The sequence below is a fragment of the Passer montanus genome, unplaced genomic scaffold (assembly GCF_014805655.1).
Source record: "Passer montanus isolate IOZ18808 unplaced genomic scaffold, ASM1480565v1 scaffold68, whole genome shotgun sequence".
NCBI classification, from domain to species: domain Eukaryota; kingdom Metazoa; phylum Chordata; class Aves; order Passeriformes; family Passeridae; genus Passer; species Passer montanus.
In genome coordinates this window covers 1,910,608-1,932,872 of record NW_024371926.1, presented here as the reverse complement: position 1 = coordinate 1,932,872, position 22,265 = coordinate 1,910,608, and the positions used below count along the sequence as shown (strand labels likewise).

The 22,265-nt window shown below is 49.3% G+C and overlaps 1 protein-coding gene across 1 annotated transcript; it reads right to left on the bottom strand.

The window, feature by feature from the left end:
• Positions 1 to 75: 75 nt before the first annotated feature.
• On the bottom strand, positions 76 to 17,961 carry CTPS1 (CTP synthase 1). Its single transcript, XM_039729072.1, has 18 exons — positions 17,747 to 17,961; positions 17,269 to 17,439; positions 16,490 to 16,590; positions 15,383 to 15,499; positions 14,656 to 14,739; positions 14,332 to 14,412; positions 12,543 to 12,694; positions 10,961 to 11,093; positions 9,409 to 9,497; positions 8,508 to 8,602; positions 7,941 to 8,003; positions 7,133 to 7,176; positions 6,300 to 6,396; positions 6,015 to 6,070; positions 5,834 to 5,930; positions 5,417 to 5,561; positions 4,382 to 4,472; positions 76 to 3,157 (listed from the first exon to the last, which is right to left on the bottom strand). The coding sequence occupies exons 1-17, from the start codon at positions 17,910 to 17,912 to the stop codon at positions 4,388 to 4,390; spliced, it is 1,776 nt and encodes a 591-aa protein (XP_039585006.1). The 5' UTR covers positions 17,913 to 17,961; the 3' UTR covers positions 76 to 3,157; positions 4,382 to 4,387.
• Between the last annotated feature and the right edge of the window lie 4,304 nt (positions 17,962 to 22,265).

Below are 22,265 nucleotides of genomic sequence, written 5' to 3'. Positions count from 1 at the left end.
GAGGCTGCCTGGATGCTGCAGGACTCAGCTGATCCTTCTCGCCTTTTTTTTATTTTCTTTTTAATTTGGAATTCCTTTTTTTTTTTTTTTTAACCAAGGAATTGTCTGTTTCAAACGATGAGATGATTTTTCTACCTGTGTTGAACTCGCAGCTCTTGGTGGTTTTTAGCCAGAGCTGCTAAGGTTTGTCTTCCCAGGGGCACTCCTGCTCCTCTAGAGTTTTGGTATGTCCCAGCTCAGCGTGTGTGAGGGTTTTGGGTCTGGCCAGGGCATCCCAGGGTGGGGGCCTGTCCCGGCATCGCCCCTCCTCTGGGGCTTTGCCCTCCCCAAGGCACCTGTTGGTCTCAGGCAGTTTAATGTATTTATTTTTGATGGCACTTGAGTGCTTCCCGTGGTCCCAGACATGTTTCTGCAGCTGCACGAGGAGTGTCAGAGTGGAGCCAGCAGCTGTGCCAGTGCAGTGTCCCCTGGACAGCAGCTCAGGGCTGCCCGGACCCCAGAGCATCACTGGCACCAGCCTGGCCTGGTCTGGGACAGGGCTGGCAGGACAGGGCTGATGGGGCCAGCACGGGCTGTCCCCAGTGTGTGCCACTCACACACACACCTCAGCAGCTTCCCTGCAGTGACCAAAGGGCTGGGACGGAATCTCCACTCCAAGCACTTCCTTCTCCTGTCCACAGCTCACCCTCCCTGCAGCCTCGAGGGCCTGGCCAGCAGCAGGACAGGCCCCTGTGGTGACCAACCCTCCAGGCTCTTGCACTGAGTCAGGTTTACCCCTAAGGGGCAAAGTTGCAAAAAAAAAAAAAAGAAAAAATACCCCAAACCCTAAAGTAATAAAAAGGCAAAATGGCTTTTTGTCCTGCAGCGGGGCTGGGGCTCTGGCTGCTCACGGGGCCCTCGGTGTGACCCGGCCCCGGCGGGGTCAGCCGTGCTTTCCTCTGCACTTATTTTACTTGATTTGTTTATAAATAAAAGGATACCAAGTTCCTCCCCGCGGTTTGTGCACCGATGGCAGCACTGGGCTGAGCCCCAGGACTGAGCCCCGGGCAGGGAGGGACAGCAGGGCCAGGGTGGGGCTGGGGGTTGATTTGTGAGGCCAGCAAAGCACATGGTGTCCTCCCTGAGCCCACCAGCCCTTGAGGCACCCCCAGGAAACACAGGGTGCCCCCAGGACTTGTCCCAGCAGAGCTGCTCCTGAACCCAGAGGCAGGGCTGAGGCTGCTCTGGGGACAGCAGAGTGGCAGCAGTGACAGCCCCACGTCACCCCGTGGCCCAGGGACACAGCTCTGTCCTGCACTGGGCAAGAAACACTCCCAGCTGTGGAGGAGGGGGGGACAAACCCTCCTGGGGCAGCTCAAAGCCACTGGAAAGCTTTTTCTGCCCTGCAAAGCCTGCAGGCTCAGCCCAGGCTGCCCAGGTTCCTCCAGGGCTGGAAGGAAGCTCAGTAACTTCAGACTTTGGAGCTCCACATCTAACTCCAGTTTGAATACAGCTCACAAGTGTTTGCTTAGAGGGGATTCATTCAAGATTGGGCAGTTTTGTGCTTCAATCCTTTCCTTCCCTCCCTCCCCCCGAGCAGGCAGGAACAGAGCAGGCTCAGGGCTCCTTACTCAGTTTGTTACAAATGAGCATTTAATGACCGAGTCAGTTGCATGGTTTTGGCTAAAACAAACATTTCAGGGGAAAAATCCACAGTTGTGCTGCAGCTGAGGGAGGATCTCACCCTGCCTCAGGACAGCCAGGCCAGGGCAGGCTGGGCAGCAGCAGAGCACTGCAACCAGAGAATTCCTGCACAACAGCTGGAGCTGGCACACGAGGAATGCTCGAAGCTCTCCAGGCTCACAGCAGCTTTACAGGGAATATTTCAAACAACTGAGGACTAAAGCAAGGGGGCTGGGGAGGGACAGGGCTTGGTTTCGTGGCTCAGCCAGGTCTGACCATGCAGCCCTCCCAAACTCCACCGGGCTGCTGAAGGCTGAGTGTGCAACATCAGACAAGGGAGACACTTTCCTTCCTTCCTCTCCCCTCAATCAAGGGCCACCCAGGGCAGGGAACCGAGGCAGTTCAGCCCCACAGCACCACAGAGCTGGACAGCAACAGCACCAGCCCCAGCAGGTAACCCCGAGGGCAGGTGAGCTCCTCCCTCAGGAACAGCCCTGGAGGAGGAAGGGCTCCCATTGCAGAGCCCAGGACACGACTCCAATGTGACAAAAAGGCAACAAAAGGCTCTGCTTCAAATCCATAAAAAGCACCAGGAGCTGCTGTGTCCCAGGCAGGGACACAGTTCAAGGCAGCAGTGGAAGTGGTTCAGTGGTTCACTCTGTTCTCACCTCCCCCTTGATGCAAGGGGTCGGAGTTTCCCAGCCCCAGGAGCACAGGGAGGGCTCACAGGGACCCCTGGGTCAGGGCTTCCCTGGCAGCTTTGTTCTCCTGCCCCCAGCCTGATCCCAGTTAATCACATCCCTGCAGTGACATGTCAGCCAGAGCTGAGCATGTTCCAGAGTAACACTGTTCCAGGAAGATCTTCCTGGTTACAAATTCATAGTGACAATGAATGAATGCACCAAGAGCACCAGTGGCAAAGGTTTGCAAATGCTACTGAAAAAAAAGACCAAAAATCATCCCCTCTCCCCTTTCCCTGGAGAAAAAAAAAAAAAAAAAAAAAAGACTGCATGAAGCTGCCCAAAGCCCTCTCTGCAGCTCAGACACTAAGCCAGCCCCCAAAATCTTGTGCCATCCATAATTTCACCAGTAAGTAAAGACTGAGGAGGGAGCAAAAGCCTGGAGAAAGCAACTGCAGTGTCAGTGTCCAAGGCACCCTGATGCCAAGCACTGCCTGCACTGGGAAGGATGTGTGCCATGGGGTTCCCCTCAACACAGCAAATCCCAACCCCAGCTTGCTCTGACCTCCAGGCTGGTGCACCTGAAGGAACTGAAAGGAGTCTGGAGGGGCCTGTGAACTCTCCTCCACAAATAACCAAGATCTATAGAGAAAATAAAGGAAGGACAGAAGAGCTGAGGAAATAAGGGACAGGATCTCAGAATAAAAATTATAAACCCATAAATTAGGAAAGCCCAAAGCTGAGGGTGTTGAAGCTACTGCTGTAAGAACACCTGGAAAACCTAATGGAGACTCCTCTCTGCAGCAAGGACACACCTGGAGAGAGAAAAGGAGCAGGAATTACCAACAGGGAAAAGCCACAGGCTGGAACTGCTCAGCACTGCAGGCAGAGTGACACATGGGCCCTGGCCAGAGCCCTGTGCCCAGCTCAGGGGTGTCTCAGCTCCACAGGGGCACTGTGGCACCTCCAAAGGCACTGAACTGCCCCCCTGGACAGGGCTCCTTCCACACAGAGCAGTGAGCACAGCTCAGCCAGCACCAAAGCAGCATTTTCACTGTGCTGCAGCCCTGACTAAGAGAGCTGGGCTGGCATAAGTCCCAGGACATTGCCACCCTCCCCACAGCTTCCTCATGTGGGGACAGCCTCCAACCCACCAGACCTGCCACGTTAGGGAACACAGGGAATGCTGTCAGGGAGACCAAGGTTCAGAGCATCTTCAGGATCAAAATTTACAGAGAGAATTCTTCAGCTGTTGGTGCTGTGGAACAGCCCAACACCAGCAATCACACCTGGTCCCAGTCCTGTGCCCAGGGATGGGAGCACTCCTGTGACACACTGGGGCTGACCCTGCTTTCCCCTGCAGGTCACTCTGAAGGGGGAGGAGAGGGCCCTGGCACTCAGCAGTGGAGCCCTGCTCCTGCAAAACCCCCTCACAAGCCAGCCAGTGTCTCACATCCACGATCACCCACTGAACAGAGGGAGGATGCAAATGTAAAGTCTGCCTGTTTTGCTGATGCAATCTGAGTGCCAGGCTTTAGTGTCTTCTCTTTCCCAGGACTGTGTACATCCAGTTTTTACATCCATGTAACACCTGCAGCCCTTACAGAGCACAGCTTGAGCTCTAAGTCTGACAGGATCTGCTGTCCCACGAGATGCACACAACAGATACTTCCAAGATGTTCTTTTACTGTGGTGAGGGACTGCAAAATACTGAATTCCCTAAACCCAGGAACCCCTTGTGCAGCTCTGCCCCCATTTCCAGGATTGTGCTCCACTGGTGCTTTTATCCAAATCTAACCCCACATTCCTCTGTGTGTATTTGTATTTTATTTGTGTCACTCTGCTAGGGGACACCATCCCCAGCTGTTACAGAGAGAGGCAGCACCAGCCCTCAGCACAGCTGGAACTCAGGTGTGAGCAGCAGCACACCTCGTGGTGCCCCAGCTTTCCAACAAACAACGTGGCAGTCAGGTGCCAGAAGCAAAGACTGGCCAAGAAATGTTTTCCAAAAGGAAGAGGCTGAGATCATGAAACATTACCAGGCATCAGTCGTGGTTTGCTGAAGGGAACTTCAGCTCTGTTATCTCTAGGTCAGGAGAGCTGCTGCCACTCCGGTCGCTGTAGGTGTCCCTGCAGGAGCCAAAGATTGGGGTTAGGGAGCACAAGTGCTTTAAGGACAGATAATTAATGTGGGATGCTGCAGCACAGGGAAAACTTCAGCTCCTCTGCTGCAAGGAGCCATTTCAAAAGCAGAGAGTTGAAATATCCCTCCCCCCTTGGAGGCACTGAAATGAGAGTGCCTCACACATGGACCACACCTGACCACTGTGATGTTGACACCAACAGCAATCCCGTGGTGCAGCTGCACTGCAGCTCAGCCCACAAAGCCAACACTTTCCTTCTGGCAGTGCATTTGCCTGGGCTTGATACAGGCACTGCTAATTCTCCTCTGCATTTGGTGTGGTTTTTGTTTAGTGCCTGTCAGCACTCAGCAACCCTCAGTGTGAGGAGCAGAACAGGTCAGTACCAAATGTTATTTGTTGCACAGTCCTGAGTGCCAAAGGGAATTGCAGCACCAAGTAACTGCACCATTAAACCCACCCAAAACACCACTTGCTTTGCAAACTGAAACAAAGAAAGCTGAAGTCAGCAGGAAAAAAAAAATTATGAGGCTGCAACCACGAGGGCCTGTTCTTTAAACCAGAAACAGGAACAAGTTTCTCCTGGACCAGCCTGTAGGTGGGACTTGTCTGAGGAATGCAGGGAAAGCCCGTGAGGTCTGCAGCCATGTAAAAGAGCAGGCCCAACCTCCAAAGAGCCCGAGTGACAGCAGGACAGCACAAGGCTGCAGATCTCCTCTCCCTGCAGCCAGGGCCTCTCTGCAGGGCTGCTCTGTGGCCCCACAATCAGCCTCAACACACCAGATGTGAGCATTCAAAAGAAGAGTGGAAAGAAGGGGGGGTGCAATACCAAGTTATCCCCAGGAGCTCTGTGCCAGGAGGATGCTCTGGGTTATCCTGCAGGAAGCAGCACTGTCCTGTGACAGCTCTGACTGGGGTGTGTCTGAAACCCACCTGGGGGAGAGCCTGCAGCCCTTCTGCAGGTAGTGGGTGAGTCTCCCTGCAGATGCCAGGAGGAGCCCAAAGTATGGAGGTGATGGCTTGATGGGCCTGGAGAGGAACTCGGGGTGATACTGAACACCAACGAAGAAAGGATGGTCTGAGGACAAACAAAACATTCATGTCAAGACTCTCAAGCTTGTGGCTGAGCTGCAGGTGAAATCCTGATGATGTTGAAGCCCTGATGATGGGAAAGTAAAATTTCCATTTTTGTCCATAAATGGAGAGGGACATGGCATTTTATTTTTACCATCATTTTAGGGATGGAATCACGACAGTCTGAAGGGGTGCCACATGAAAACCTGCTCCATCACCCTCCCCTTTCCCTTGCTCATCCCACACCCACAAAGTCCTTGCTGCTTAAGGACTCACCTTCCAGCTCAACCACTTCCATCCGCTCTCCCTCCTCATCCTGCCCCACAAACTTCAGACCTTGCTCTTCAAAACACTTCTTCAGTTCTGGATTGACCTAGAAAATCGGAAGCAAGACAAGCCATGATCTCTTGTGTCTGGATTACACAGGAAAGCTCAATACCTACATGAGCATTTTTACCTCAAATCTGTGTCTGTGTCTCTCTTCCAAGAAATCATGATCTCCATAGAGCTTCCCTGCAGCAGAAGTAAGATGTTCCTTAGAGCAGTGATGACAGCTTTTAACACATTCACTTGATCAGCATCCTTCAGAATCTGCCATTTCTGGAGGGGATCAAATTCCCTGATCCCCATTCCCCACCAGAAGAGTGGGATCTGCCATTCAGGGATGCTTCAACATCCCCAGGCCTCACTTCCCCAAGCCATTCCCAGGAAACATTTCCAGAAGAGGCAAGAAGGGCCTTACTCATGATTGAATTCTTGGTTTGGAAGAGTGTCCTCCTCTTGCCAAGCCTCATTGTCCCACCCATTTGCCCAGGATTATGTTCTGGCATGTCTATGACCTGTGGAAAGAATTCAGAGGGACGTGAGAATGAGAGAGGAGTAACAATAACTATAACAGGCAGACTCTGACACATAAAAGGAAAAAATTCCCACCAACATTCATGTAAAAAACCAAGGAAACCAGCCCAAGGAACAGTCTTGACAAGGCAGACCAACAGACCTAGGCTAGCTGGCTGAATTGTTCAGCACAGGCTGCACAGCACACATGGAAGGTTTGTGGATATTCAGGGAACTTTCACAGAGGAAATGGCCTCAGTCAGAGTTTACACAGATTGCACACACCAGTACTGTGCTGTTCACTGAACTGCACATTAAACAAATTATGAAAACAAAACTCCCAAATCAGAATTGCTCAGTCTTTGATAAATAACATCATAAGCTGTTTTTTTTCTAGTTCCTCACTCTGAGTAGCATTTTAAATTACAGCAGAAGCCAATCATTATGGTGGACTCTGGACCAGAAACCCAGAGCCTTCCATAAATGCTCCCAGGAATTCAGGTCTGTCTGGAGCTATCATGCAGCAGTTCAAGTTGGAAGGGACCTTAAAGCCCATCCAGTGCCACCCCTGCCATGGCAGGGACACCTCCTACTGTCCCAGGCTGCTCCAAGCCCTGTCCAGCCTGGCCTTGGACACTCAGGGATCATGGGGCAGCCACAGCTTCTCCTGGCAATCATGCCCAGGGATGTGCAGAAAAGTCAGGTAAGGATATCACAAGTAAATCACCATAAACTCACCACTGGATGAGAAGTCTTGGGGTCAAACTCTGTTGAGTTCGCATCTGCAATGTGAGGTTCAGCAGTCAGGAACACAGAGTGGCTCCCACCATGGCATCACCCCCAGGGACAGCTGCTCCTCATCCCCAGCTGTGCTGAGCCCCCTCAGGCACAGAGCACCCCAGGCAGCAGGAACAGGCCTGGCAGCACTGTTCAGTACCAGTTTCAAAGGCTGCAGTCAGGGGATAACCCACCCTCTCTCAGGAAAAACACAGCTTCAGATACAGAAATAAAGGCAGGGAGGGGGAAAGGAGAATGGTCTGAGGAATTCCTTTTTCCTCACCTCATTACTGGAGAAAATCAGAGTCAGGCTGAGAACTCAATTCAGCACTCTCTGAAGGGAGCTCTGTTAACAGGGACCTGCTCACTCCAAGCACAGGGGCTCAGAAGGTAACTCCACTCACTGAAGGAGCTGCAACTGCTGGCTGGCTGAATTGCTTTTTGGGCTCCATTCCCACTGGCTGCACTGGGAATTTGGCACATGTAGGCTGCCAAGGTGTTTCATTCAGGAGCTAAGAACCTCATGTTGAGCAATAGGAAGCTCTCTGTCATTATCAGCATGACTTACTCTATTGATTTTTATTTAAATAGAGTAAGGAAATTGCTCTTTTTACTTTGAATTGGCAAAAGAGATTGGGATTTTTACAGGTCTAGGTAAAAAATTAAACCTATCTATGAAAAACTTAGAATCACAGGTATCTAAAAAAATCAGTTATTACTCAAGCAACCCAAGGAATGACCAAAGGCAGGAAGGGTTTTGTGCCATTACCTTGCCAACCAAGGACACTGCGAGCAAACTCCACCACTGCCAGCTGCATTCCCAGACAGACTCCTGTGGAAGGACAGGCAGGACAGGGATCAGGCCAGGACAAGGACCTCTGAGCCCATGCTGCAAAGCACACACACCCTCACAGAGCATCCTGAGTCAGAGGCAGATCTCTGACTGGGATTTAGGGGTCTGTAGTCCTGGCAAGCTTTGCTTCCCTCCCTCTCCCATCCCCTCTGCTCATAGTCCAGCTGAGCCTCTCACCACAGACACTTCACTGAAAGGCAGTCATGTATTTATTTCTTGGTGCCAAGATCACCACAGCCTGCTCTGAAACATCCCCAGACTGCCATCCCCTCATTACAGATCCTTGTCAGCACATCCCAGCCAACTCTGACCACTTCAGAGCCAACCAGGGCTGGGGCTGCATTGCCAGCTCAGCTGTGCACAGATCACTGCCTTCCTCAAAACTGCTCATCCCAGGCACCACTGCAGATCAGGGGAGCTCCTGCTGCAGTAAGGCTGTTCAACTTCCTTTATTTCTTCTTATGGATGAAACATGGCTCTCACCTAAAAAGGGTTTTTTCTGTTTTCTTGCCCAGGAAATAGCTTGAATTTTGCCTTCTGTCCCTCGAACACCAAATCCACCAGGAACCAGAACTCCACTGCATGAGGATGAAAAGATTCCATTCAGCATGGCTGCCCCAAACCACACAGCCATAAATCACCCCCCTCCCACAAAATCTTGGCCTTGCAAGACCTCTCCCCTGAAAAGGGCTCTGAAGTAGCCACGTGGTAAGGCCTGGCTGCAGCAGTTTCCACATGACTTCACATGAGCTGTCACATAAAGAGGGGGAAATGTTTCATAAATGCCAATTTTACCTTCCCAAAAGATCCCAAATATCTCACAGGTTACCATGCTGAAATATCTCATGCTGTGGGACTCACACACCCTGCACCAAACATGTTTGCAAACACATCACCCAGCCAGGCCATGCTGAGGAAAGCCCTGGCTACAGTGTGAGGCTGTCCTAACACCAAACTGCAGGAGGTTCTTTCTTCTGCTCTCACTCAAGTCCTGCTGCCCTGAGGGGTAACAGGCCCCACTTGTTCCTGGTTTTGTGCTAATTCTTGGCACTCCTCTGCATACTAATGCTCCTCCCCCTCTCACACTTTATTTCTGAAGAACTTGGTAGCCCATTTACACATTCCATTCTGACTCTGGCTTTAACAGCCTCCACCAGTACCTCTCCCTTCTCCTGATCTCCTCTGTTTCCACCTCATCATGCAGGTGTGCATATCCTCATCACCATGATTTCCCCTGCCTTTCACCACCTCCGTCACTTATCTAACCATTCTCCATTTAACACCTTATCCTAAATGCCCCCGAGAGGTGTCTGGGGCCTTGTCAAGAGTGCTGAAAACAGGTTTATCAGACATTCTCCAAGGAAAGGGCCACAGCAGAACTTACTCAGCACCACAGAGCTTCTGCCACGCCTCGTGGTACCTGACAGGCTCCTCCTGCAGAGTGTCTGGCTCCAAGTCAGCAGAGTCAATGTACTGGGAAGAAATCAAACAAGAGGATGATGAGATATTGCCACCAGAGTGTACAGGACCTCCCAAATTCTCATTAAATTAAGACAGCATCATTCCTCCTGGACAGCTCTGGCTTTGTTTTCTAATGGATACTTTAGTTTTTGCTGGGCTGATTTCCCATCTGTTAGCCAACAAAACTCCTCTCCTCACCCCCCTGCTCTTGGTGCACAAACAGAACCCAGGATTTCTGTGTCCTCCCCTCTCTGCAGCCCTGCTGTGCCTTACACCACGTCCCTGTAATGTTCAATGTGAGGTGTTAATGCAGCACAGCAAGGTGGGAACATGGGGCTGTGCAGACACAAACCACCACAAAGAGAGGGGGGAAAAAAAAAAAAACCTATCCCTCTCTCATCAAATAAACATCTTCTTCAAGAGGCACTGCAGAACAAATAGGCTGTGGTGAAACACAGGCTGCTGTAATTAAGAGGGTGTTATGGCAATGGAAAAAAACCCTGCAATTTTTCCATTTTCTCATCTCCAGCATTCCAGTACCTCTGAACTTCTGGATATTCTGGCAGGCTGCTAACCATTTAAAAGAACCATTTTGTCTTTCTTTTTCTGTTTGTTTTTTGGAAGTTGCAAAACTATCAATCAGTTCTTTATCTAACTACAGCTACTCAGTTCTTCAGCACAAGATCTCCCTGCACAAGGCTCACAGTGCTCACTTCACTTCTGAGCCACTCAGACACAGCTGTGCCAGGAAATACCCACAGATGCACGTGCAGGGTTTGCACTTTACCAGTCTCGTTTTGCTTATTTTCACCTCTGCTGATTTTGTAAGTTGAAAGGAAACCCTGACCTAGATCAGTACTGTTAAAAAGCAATCACCTATTTCCATGACTCACTGACACCATGGAACTGCTGGACATTTAGAAATCTACTGAAATGAAAATAAAATTTTCATTTTATTTCATGGGAACAAGTATATATTTTACCTCTTCAGAGCATCCAGCTATGACCAAGACCCCTGAAAGCATCTGTGCATCCAAACCAGCATGAAAACTTAATACAACCTGAGGCAGGAGCATCATAAAACCTGAGTCCCACCAAGTTAACAGCACCAAAAAAAGATAAAACTACTAAAAGAATCACTTGCAACAAGTTTCAGAGAAATGAAAGCAGAGAGTGCCCCCCTCCAATCCATCCACCACTGCCACAGCTCAGCACACAGCACTGAGGAGCTTCCACCCACTCCAGCTCACAGGAGGAGGGGCTGGTTTTCTCTGAAGCTGGTTTAGGCCTGATAACAGCTGCTTTAATGCTGTTATAATCAAAACAGCTGTTTTGATGCCAGGATAATTTGGATGCTCATCGGCTGAATCACTTCTCCCTTTCTGTCTGTGTGAAAATCTGAATTAGGATGGGCAGCACTGGAGGTGGAAGCAAGATGGGTGCAGTTTTTTCCCCACACACAAACCCACCCCTACCTTAATGTCAAGTTTGTGGTTGATGGCCAGGGCAGAGTGCTCCAGGGCTTTGATGACAGATGCATAGGAGTCAGAGAATTTGGTGTATTTGCCCACCAGTGCAATGGAACATGTTTCAAGCAGACGGTCGTACCTACAGAACACCAGAACACACAGGTTATTGCACCAGGAGAGGGATGGGATCACTTCCATTCTGTTCAGCTTTCCAAGGAACAAACAGCTGTGCTCTCCTGCGTGTGTCCAACAGAGCTGACGTCTTTGCAAAAGTGACCTTTTACAATAATTATGATTTAGAAACATCAAAGCAAGATCAAAACCAAAACAATGAGGAAAACAGTTGCAGAAAGCCACAAATAAATGAACCCATCTCTCCTGATGATGAAAAGCCATTCTGAGCAGATCCAAACTGCCTTTTCAGGGAGCTGTATTAGATTCAAAGGCTGCAGTGAACTCCTAGGAGAGGATCAAAGCACAGCTTGGTGTTGTTTGTACTGCACAGCATCTTCCCAGGCTGCTGCTGAGCTCCTATCAGCAGCTACAAACACAGAGAGCATTTCTGCACTCCTAAGGCTCTGCTGCCTCCACTTCCAGTCCCCAGCACCTGGCAGCACAGGATTCACACAGCATTCCTGGCTACAGCCAAGAGTTTGCTTAAAGTTTCTCTCAGAATTGCTCAATACCTTCAGCCCAGCTGGTGACCAAGGGCTTTCCCCATCAAAAGGAAATTTTATTGACAGGGCTGGCTTTTGTCAGGCACAGAAATCAAGGAAAGCATCTAGATCTTGAAAATTAATTTCTTATAAGAACAAACATATTTAAGGCTTCAGATGACATTCAAGCCCTTTCTGAAAAGACTCTATTCACTATTTCCCCATGAGCATTGAGTCTGCTCCTCACAAGAAAAAATCCCAGTGCCCAAGGAGTCTCAGAACAGGTACCAAACACTTGTCTCAGTTGCCTGAGCACTCTCAAAGATATTCTTTGACACTCCTGACATCTCCATATAGCTACAAAAGGATTTCATCACTTTGTAATGTTACTGAGAGGTTTTTTCATAAAAAGGGAGGGCAGAGCTGTCCAGCTTTTAATAACTTCAAGCTGGGTTTGACTCAGACAGTACACTTCCAACGTAAGATAAAGATCTCACTAAGTTTATCTCACAGGATTTTATGGAGAAAGGCTGGGGGAATTGGGGTGGTTCAGCCTGAACAAGAAAAAGCTCCAGGCAGACTTCATGGCAGCCTTCCAGTAAGAGGATTTATGAGAAACATGGGGACAGACTTTTTAGTAGGGTCTGTTGTGCCTGGACAAGTGGTGATGGTTTTGATCTAAAAGAGGGGAGATTTAGGCTAGATCTAAGGATGAAACTTTGTACAATGAGAGTGGTGAGGCACTGGCACAGGCTGTCTACAGCAGCTGTGGATTCCCCACCCTGGAAACATTCAGAGTTTGGGTGGGGCTCTGAGCAAAAGGAAAAAAACAATGTGAGCATGTAAGAACACACATCATCTCAAACAACCAACAGCCAAGAACAGAAACTAATCCTGCAGTGTGCTGCAGTGTGCCCAGCAGTGCAGCTCACCTGTCAGCCATCTCCTTCCACTTCATGAGCATCCTCCTGGGCTGCCTCTCGATGGGAAGGTCCAGCCTGTGCCTGAAGTAGTCCACAACCCCCTGCTCCTCCAAGAGCAGAGGAACCCGGTAGATGGAGGAGACATCATGAACACAAATGACCTGTTCATAAAATAAGGAGATCATTAAAACAGCCATCCAGTGCCTGTACAACCATTTTTACTCAGATACTCAGAGTGTTCCTGTCTCTAGCAGAAAACCAAATGACCACCTAAACTTCCAGGCAATAACATTTGGAATAACATATCAATAGTTTTACTGGTTTCCTTATGCTTGAAAAAGCCATTCTTCAGCACTTCCAAGGCATTACTGCTCCCTGGAGCCCCTTGGGAAGGGCTATAACACAGTAACCCAGCAGCAGGAGAGTCAGCTGCCCAGCACACTATGTGAGCAGCACTCAGTAAAGTTCAAAGAACACTCCAGAGAGACTCCTGTGACACAGAATCCCAAGAGAAGCTACAGTCAAACTGCCACAGGCACAGCTTCCACCTTCCTGCCACTGTCCTTCCTAACCAGGGCTCCCAGTCTGAGTGAAACCCAGGGAAATCTGTGACCCCAATACACTTCACAGGGTGCCCCTCATCAAATTTAGGATTACACAATCATGCAAAGAATTCTTAGGTCAACGAGGAAAAATCTAAATCAACAGTTCTAGTTCACTGAAATGGGAAAAGATGGCTCAGGACAACTGTCCATTAATAATGAACCTGTACTTTAAGGATCCAAGACACACTGGCAGAACTGTTTTAAATCCTCATTTCCACTGACTCAAATGAAAGCAGAGTTCAGTACTGCACCACTCAAACCTTCTTGGCTGCACATTTTCCTCTTTTACCCTCACTGCTGCTCACTTCTCAATCCAAGTGCAACAGCAGTCAGAGCAACAACTACATAGAACTGCATTAAACTTCCTGGAAAGGGACAAGAGCCAACTTATTTTGAATTCCTGGCCAACAAGAGGTAGATATTTTACTGATGACACATCAACATTATTGCCAGCAGTGCAGTGCTTGAAAATGCAGGACTCAAGTTTGGTCTTGCTATAGAGCAGAATAATAAAAATTACTTGACAGAACCTGGGATTGTGAAGTTATACTCAGTCTTTCACAAAAAGACAACATTTTCCAAGCTCCAGCTGTATTGGAAAGTGCTAAACTCAGCCTACAAACTTTTGACTATTTTCCAAGGTCCACCTTAGAATGTGTTACAAGTCTCAGTATAGAAACAATCATGCAAACATGGAATTTGTGCATATCACAACCTTCAAGTGAAGCACTGCTTTTCCCAAACACCATTTCAAGCTCTCTGTGAAATCCCTCCTCAAGAATTCTTGGGCAGAAGAATAATATTGTGAAAAGAGCAGAAGTGCAGCCATACATCCTTTACAACTATTTTCAGTTAATCTTTTCACCTCTAAATACTGGGAAATCTCATTCTTCTATGTTCACAGAAGGAACGTGGGACTATAAGGTCAAAACAGTGATTCAGAAATCACCTTGGATACCATAGAATTCTCTAAGCTTACACCAATCACCTTACAAGAAAACCTGGGTGCTGGCACAAAAAGAACTGGATTAGCAACAGGTCCATGTGTCAGGAAGGGAGGTAAGACAAAGCAGCAAATGAATTATGCAGCTACCAAAACAGAGCTAGAACTGCTGCACTAGACAAAACTCCCCCCAGCAGCTGACAAGCAGCTCCAGTATTCACTGCAAGGAAGCACAGACAGCAATCCTCACCTGTTCTGGTTCAACATGACAGAACATGGAAATCTTTTCTTTTACTGAGGTATCCAGTGGAGTGGAGCACCTGCAAACAATCTAACAGAGCAGCAACATCAGGGCTGTGATGCAAACAGAAACACTCAGGCATTCATAAAACAAACCCCTAAAAAGAGCTGTCTTTGTGCAGCCTCTGTGATTTGAGAAAAAAACCCACAACTCCGTTTCTTTTCCTTATTTATCACCACTATACAAGAGCTCTCAAATAAAGCATTACTTAGACAAGACTGCTGCTGCAACATGCCAGATTTTGACATGCAAACCATGCTACACAAACCTTACCAGATCTGGAGAGAGCCCGAGGCCCCTGAGCTCACGAACACTGTTCTGGGTGGGTTTGGTCTTCTGCTCCCCCGTGGAGCTTGGCTGGTCAGAGAAGAGCAGTGGGTGCATCAGATTGTGATAAGCAGCAATGATTCAGCAGCTTAATCAGAACTCTCAGACATGTGATAAAGACTTTGACTCAATTCCTGGACAATTCACATGAACCTCATGTAGCCCATTTTAATCCCCAGGACTGAGAGCAACAGCAGGAACCCAAGTTCCAATCTCCCACTGCAGTGCAGGAAGGAGAGGGACAGAGAGCCTAAGGCTTATCCACTGCTCCCTCCAAACACCTAATGTTCTGTATTTCTGATTTTTCTCTACAAATCACCTGGCCTGGACAGAAGGGGAAAAGAGGAGAAGAGAACAAAGACTGATCTGCATTCCATAATTATCAATTTGCTCTGTCAAATCCAGTTCTGTCTGACACAAGGAATGCTCATGCTGCATTTCTGCAACTCCCAAGCCTTTATTACACATTTACACGCATTGAAAAGTTCCTGTTTCATTCCTGTACAACTTTTTAAATACATAAGCATATAATCCCTGCATTTCTGCCAGAAGTTTACATACACACAGCAATACAAAAGCACCAGCACTTAGAGATACAGCATTTCAGAAACAGCTGTTTAGGAAATTTTGCACTGAGGAAGCCTCTGCCCAGCAGTAAATTTTGGGTCCTTACCTGAGGAACCAGGCTGACATGAATGTTACAGAAATTCTCTCTTTTGGCTTTGAACTGGAACTGGCGGAAGGCCTCGATGAAAGGCATGCTCTCGATGTCACCCACAGTGCCCCCGAGCTGCAACACAGACACTGGGAGTTACTGCCAAAACTGGGGAAGGTGTACACTAAAGACATGAAAACACACATAACTATCTACTGCAGGTACTGTTCTACCTTCATCATTTCCCCACAAATCAAAAAGCCACAAGAAAAACACTTCCCCTATGGGCACCTCTCCAAAGACATCAGCCTGGCCCCTATTTTCTCTTCAGAGAAAAGACTTCAATGTGAAAATTATGATTTATGAACATAAGGTGGCACTGAGAAGCAGAATTTCTGTTAAGTTTTAGGAAGTATATAGAGTGGACATACACAGGAACTATACCTGTCAGACAGTGCCTCCTTGGTACTCGAGATCTGGATTTGTGACCCTGGCACACAAATTGGCACCCAAGCTGCAGGCAGAGTCCAAGTCACCCTGACCTGGGCTCTGTGACAAGCTGCCTCTCCTGTGTTAGCATATCCCAGCAGCCAGCTCAGCAGTGTCAGAGCCCTCACCCTGCTCTGTCTCCTTCTGGCAGCAGAATGTTCCATAAACACCCTGAGAACTGCCACCACTACCTTGTGCCATTCCCTGCTGCCTGCCTGTGCTTGACCTGGTCACTTGGAGGAGGAAAGACAACTGCACCTAGAGGGGGATTTACCTCCCCTCCCTCCAGGCACCAGGGGAGAAGAGGGCACAGCACAATTAACTCAGACTGGCATACTGAGTTACAAGAGCTAAAAAAAGCCAGCACCTCTGGGGGAAGAACCCTGCCCTGATCTCCAGCCCAAATCTGCCCTGACACAGCTCCAGCTGCTCCCTGGGGTCCCGTGGGGCTGTCCCTCCTGAGGCAGCTGCAGGCTGCAATTCAAAAGATTAAAGTGAAGTTAACACGGGGAATTTTTAACCCATTCAGTAACACGCAAAGTTGAACATTTCTGTGAAGAAAAATGCAAAATATGCATATAGATCAGTTTACTGCATACAAGAAACAAAACTACCTACTTTTTAGAAGTTACAAACCTCAATCACACAAACTTGGGGCTCAATGCCATCTTCATCCACAGGAATCCGTGCCTGCCTCATTACCCATTCCTGTATGGCATCTGTGATGTGGGGAACAACTGGAAAAGAAACCCAGGCAAGGGTTAAAGCCCCGACACGTTTCTCCCTCTTAACTTATTAGAGAGCAAATTATTGACAATCACTAGCCAGTGCTTCCCATAGGGCTTGAGCAGGATATTTTGTCTTTAAAGAACCATGCATTTTGAAGTGATTATTCTTGGCTGTTATTTTCAAGGGCCTTGGCAGGAAATTGAACCCTGCCTTAATTTAAACACATGTAAGCAACATTTCCGTTAAGCTGAAAGATTCAAGCACAAACTGTTCTTTGCTCTAAATAGAGAAAGTTACTCTGTTTTTAACTGTCTGTAAAAGTCCTAATGTCAACCAGCTGTGGAGAGTAGTTAAAAAGGGAAGGGACTGATCAGATACTCACAAATCCTTTGCATTTTCTAATGGCATGAGTTACCAAAAGCATTTACCAATTTAATCTGCTAACTAACAATTCCAAAGCATATTTGTCTGAACTCTGTTCACTGGGTACATTAGACAGATTAGACAACTGGACCCAAGTCCAGCACAGTCCAAACACAAGCAGGATGGTGCAGAGGCTCAAGCAAAGATGAAAGGCAAAAGCATCCAGCCAAGACTGAAATACAGAATTCACTTCTAGCAGCCTAGGCCAGGACAATCTTTCAGTGAAGGAATTCCCAATATCCAGGAAAGAAGTTTTGCATCACCTTGGACCGTTTTGCCAAGATAATCTCCCTTCCTCTCCTTGTTAATGACATACTGGTAGATCTTCCCCGTGGTCAGGTTGTTGTCTTTGGTGAGTCGGATATCGAGGAAGCGCTCGTAGTTCCCGAGGTCCAGGTCCACTTCCCCTCCATCATCCAGCACAAACACCTCCCCTGCGGGCACACAAACAGGCACAGGCGCACGTGTCGGGCATGCGGAAGAATTCCGCATAAGGAAAACTCCTTCCCTGACTGCCACAGCATGTTCAGGAGTGGCGAACAGAACTAAAAGCCTTTATCAGGAGAGGAGCAGCGCACGGGGACCGAGCCCCTAAGGCAGCAGCAGGACCAGGCGGAGCACACCTGCGCTGAGGGCACTGCAGGGCTGGCAGGCTCAGGCCCGGCACAAAGCCTCTACAAAGGAGACGATTCACGGCAAGCCAAGGCAGCCCGGCCCCGAGCCCGCCCGCGGGGCGCTCACCGTGCTCGTACGGGGAGAAGGTGCCGGCGTCGATGTTGATGTAAGGGTCGATCTTGATGGAGGTGACATGCAGCCCGCAGGACTTGAGGATGGTGCCGATGCTGCTGGCGATGATGCCCTTGCCGATGCCGGAGATCACGCCGCCCGTGACCAGGATGTACTTCATCTGCCCCGCGCCTGGACGCCACAGACACCGGCACCGCCTCAGCGCGGGCTCCGCGAGCGGAACGCGCCCGGGGCGCCGACATTCCCGACGGCGACCCGCGGGCCGCTGCAGCGGGCGGGAGGTGCGGAGCGCGCGCGGCGCCGCTGCCGGCCGGCTCGGCTGGGAACCGCATGAGGCCCAGCTGCGCCTCTGCGCCTGCGCGGGGCGGGCCCAAAGCATGGGGGCGTGGCCGGAGCCGGGAGAGCCCCGCCCTCTGCCCCGCCCCCTCCCCTCAGCGCCTCATGGAGGCGGGAGCGGTCGTGGGATCGCGGAATGAGTTGGGGTGGAAAAGCCCTTTACGGTCATCCCGTCCAGCCTATGAGCTCATCATGTCCCCAAGTGCCACATCCACACCTTCCTTGAACACTTCCAGGGATGGGGCCTCCACCGCTGCCCTGAGCAGTCTAGGCCAGGACAATCTTTCAGTGAAGAAATTCCCAATATCCACCCTGAACTGCCCTGCCCAGCCTGAGGCCGTTCCCTCTCCTCCTGTCCCTGTTCCCTGGAGCACAGCCCGACCCCCCCGGCTGTCCCCTCCTGGCAGGAGCTGTGCAGAGCCACAAGGTCCCCCCTGAGCCTCCTTTTCTCCAGGCTGAGCCCCTTCCCAGCTCCCTCAGCTGTGCCTGAGGTCGATTCTGTCACTGCTGGTCTCATTTCCCGCTGTCGGTGTGTCCTGCCAGCACATTTGCCCATAGACATGTCCCCTGGGTGCTGACAGCTCTGTGGGCAGAGGTGTCTCTGCCTTCCCGTGGGCTGGGGCTGTCCCCTCGCTGCTGGCACAGGTGACCCTGCACAGCATTTTCTTTCAGAATTACCTAGCCATGCTGATTTGCTCCTCCACAAAGTACCCTTCTTGTATTCTGTCCTACGAGTAGTTCCTAAGTGAGAAATTAAAAAAAAAAAAATAATAATAATTTCCAACACCTTTTCTGCAGAATGGTGGCCATGGGTCTGGTGGCAGCGAGATGGGTGACAGCAGGCAAGGGCTGTGTGTGCTCGGGCTGCCGCTGTCACTGCCTGGTGGCACATCCTGATAAGCCACAGAGAGGCTGAGCTCTCCCAGGACTGCCTTTAGACATCCCACATTTCCCATTTCATGAGTGGGGCACAGGACACTACACTTCAGCGACCAGACAAGTGTCTTGTAGCTGAAGGGAAGTCCATTCTCGTGGAGATGTGTGTAACCTCGATGTGAGCATTAACTTCAGCACACACAAATCCTTTTCTCAGTGCCTCATTAAAGGCCCCAGGGGTTGGACATCCCGTGGTGCTCAGGAGAGAACTGCACTCAGTGGGAGCTATTGTGAACATTAAATGGTGTGGAATAACAGTGACCCAGAAAAGTCAGATCACAAATATCTCAAGTTATGCAAAATTACATCAGCTTTTTGAAGAAGTGGGTGACAGTGTATGTGGGTATGTGTGTTTTACCCTTAATTTTGCCCTCACAGTGCCTTGCTCTCAGCTCTCAGCAAAACACAGACTGAATATTTTCCTTTCAGAAATGTGAAATGAGATGAAATGGATCTGCTCTGTTTATTTAACAGGATTTGATTCACAACAAAACAATTTAACTGGAAAACATTGCTGGGAGGACTGGCATAGCTCTGGGGAATGTTAATGTATTACTGGGATTATGCAAGGAGTGAATAGACTGGAATCCTCCAACACTCACTTGAACTTCCTTGCAGTTTAGGGCTCTATTTGTACAGGGAAAGGGTTATTGTGATGTTATGTATATAGTATTAATGACAGAGATAATAATAAATTATATCATCTCATGATATATACATGCAGTTATTCCAGTCAGGACATTCACAGCCTCCTCTTACATGGTCCCTCCTGAAGGTGGCAGAGAATAGACTGGAATCCTCCAACACTCACTTGAACTTCCTTGCAGTTTAGGGCCCTGCTTGTACAGGGAAAGGGTTATTGTGGTGTTATGTATATAGTATTAATGACAGTGATAATGATAAATTATACAATATGTATGATATATACATGCAGTTATTCGAGTCAGGTCATTCACAGCCTCCTCCTGAAGGTGGCAGGATGACCTGTGGCAACAAGATTTTGAGACTGCAATATCATTTTCAGGCAGTGACTCTTTTCTCTGTGACGGGTGAAAGAAGTGGCTAAAGTTGGCCCTGCACGGGAGTGTTCCTGTGTTCCTGACAGAATATCCAGGAGCTTGCAGAGCCCTGGGGGAGCTGCAGTGTGGGATGGCTGCCACCCCACCACTGGGCAGCACTGCAGAAAAAACACTTTGTCTTTATTGTTACCCGTGCTGCTTATCACCACAGCTGTCTGAGATGTACATTTAGCAGTTGTCTCACTCATATTCAGTGGGTGTCAGCTCATGTTCTTCTGACTGATGCCTACTCCAAATGCCCTGCACATGCCCCAGGTGGCAGCAGTGTGGGTGAGGACATCCCTGCCACCATCCCCATCCACCCTGACCCCATCCTTTGTCAGCAGCAAAGGCCTTTGCAGAAATCTGGTATCACCAAGGACAGACAGGACACTTGGAATCACAGAATCCCAGAATGGTTTGGACCTTAAAGGCCCTCTTGTTCCACCCCTGCCATGGGCAGGGACACCTTCCACTACCCCATGTTGATCCAAGCTCTGTCCATCCTGGTCTTGAACACCCCCAGGCAGAGCAACTCATGTGCTGCTGAAGTGTCCTGGGCATTTCTGTCTCTGACTGCCTGTGAAAAGCATCTTGGCTGATTTTTAAGTACAGAATATTGCAGACAGTTAAAAAACAAGCCATGAGGGTGATTGTCAGCTGTCCTACTCCATATTTACCCTCTGTGACTGCTGAAGTGGTAATGAAATAGTTCCTGCTGTGACCCAAATGTCCTCTGAAAGGCTTCTTCAGTGGTTTGGGGTGGAAGTTCTTTCTTAGCAATGCAGGTGTGTACTATCTGAGGTAGGATGCTGGACTTCCTTCTGTAAAGGTGGCTGAAAAAATCCCCATTTTTAGTTCTCCTAACCAACTCCCAGTTGGACCCAGTGCCAGTCAGGCCTTGGAACATACTGGAGAAGCCGTTCTGTGTTTGGTTTCCACTGTGTGCTGATCACCGGTTTCACCTCGTGATTAATATAAACTTCACAGGGGTGATGTGGGTTCACTGGCAAGTGTCAAGCACTGTCCAGCCCCACTTCCACACAGCAGGATGCTCCCTGTGAGCCCTTCTGTACAGTTCCTTGAGGTCTCCATTTGCAGGATTAATCAGGGTTTGTGTAAAATGTTCAAATCGTTTTACTGGTCTACACTTGTGCTCTGAACTTGATCAAGTTTTCATCTAAGTGCAAAGTAAACACATCTGTTACACTGAGCAACCAAAGGATCTTGAATAAGATACAAAATTATGTAGGAGCAAGAGCTGTTACTACATGTACAGTGCTCTGGAGCACAAATCTGATGAGGAGCAGCTGGGGGATGAGTGACAGAACAAGGGGAAAGGGCCTCAAGTTGTGCCACAGGAGGTTCAGGTTGGATTTTAAGGAAAATTTATTACTGAAAGAATGGTTAGCATTGGCACAGGATGCCTAGGGCGGTACTGGAGACACAATCCCCTGGAAGTGTTCAAAAAATGAGTAACCGTGCCACTACATGATGTGGTTTGTGAAGAGGGTGGGACTCAGGCAGAGGTTGCACTTGATGACCTTGAAGGTGGTTTCCATTTTTAGTTGTCCTGTGGTTTTGTGTCCTGTGGCAGCTCTTGCGCTGCTGCACTCTGTCTTCTCAGAGATCTCCACTAGATGGTGGAATGGACCAGGAAAAGAGTTCGTGCGGTAACAAAGGGACACGATCTGGCTGTGGTGACACCCGTGGGCATCTCCGAGCCGCTCTCAGGACCAGCTCCTGGAGCACCACACGTGCCCTGCTTTTTGGGGAGCATTTGGCAGCACCCCTCTTCATCAGTCCCTGCGGTGCCATCCCAAACCCGCTGGGACTGAAGAATTCTATCCTTCCACAGGTCTTGATTCTTTCAGAAAGGGGGGATTCACCTTCAGGCCTCTTCCTCTCCACTTCCTTTTCTCCATGGAGAAGAGCTGCCTTTTCCTAGGGGACAAGGAGCGAACCCTCTGGTGTGCTGCAGAGCTCATCCATGCTAGGAAAGGAATGTTTTGGCTGGAGGACTGTGAGTGAGAATGGGACAGCATGTCACCAAAGAGGTGGGGGTGGGGAGGAAAAGTTCTGCAGGTGCAGAAGATGTGTGTGATGGGGATTAAAGCTCTCAAGTCTGTCTGATGGAGCCAGTGCTGGCCTTAGACAGAGTGCTGAACTGAGACCAGCTCTCA

Coding starts and splice junctions, on each gene's coding strand:
- CTPS1 (XM_039729072.1), bottom strand. CDS start 17,912: ATGAAGTACATCCTGGTCACGGGCGGCGTGATCTCCGGCATCGGCAAG. Junction 14,740..15,382: donor ATGTCAGCCTGGTTCCTCAG/GTAAGGACCCAA, acceptor TTCTCTGACCAG/CCAAGCTCCACGGGGGAGCA. Junction 5,931..6,014: donor GACACAGACACAGATTTGAG/GTAAAAATGCTC, acceptor CCGATTTTCTAG/GTCAATCCAGAACTGAAGAA.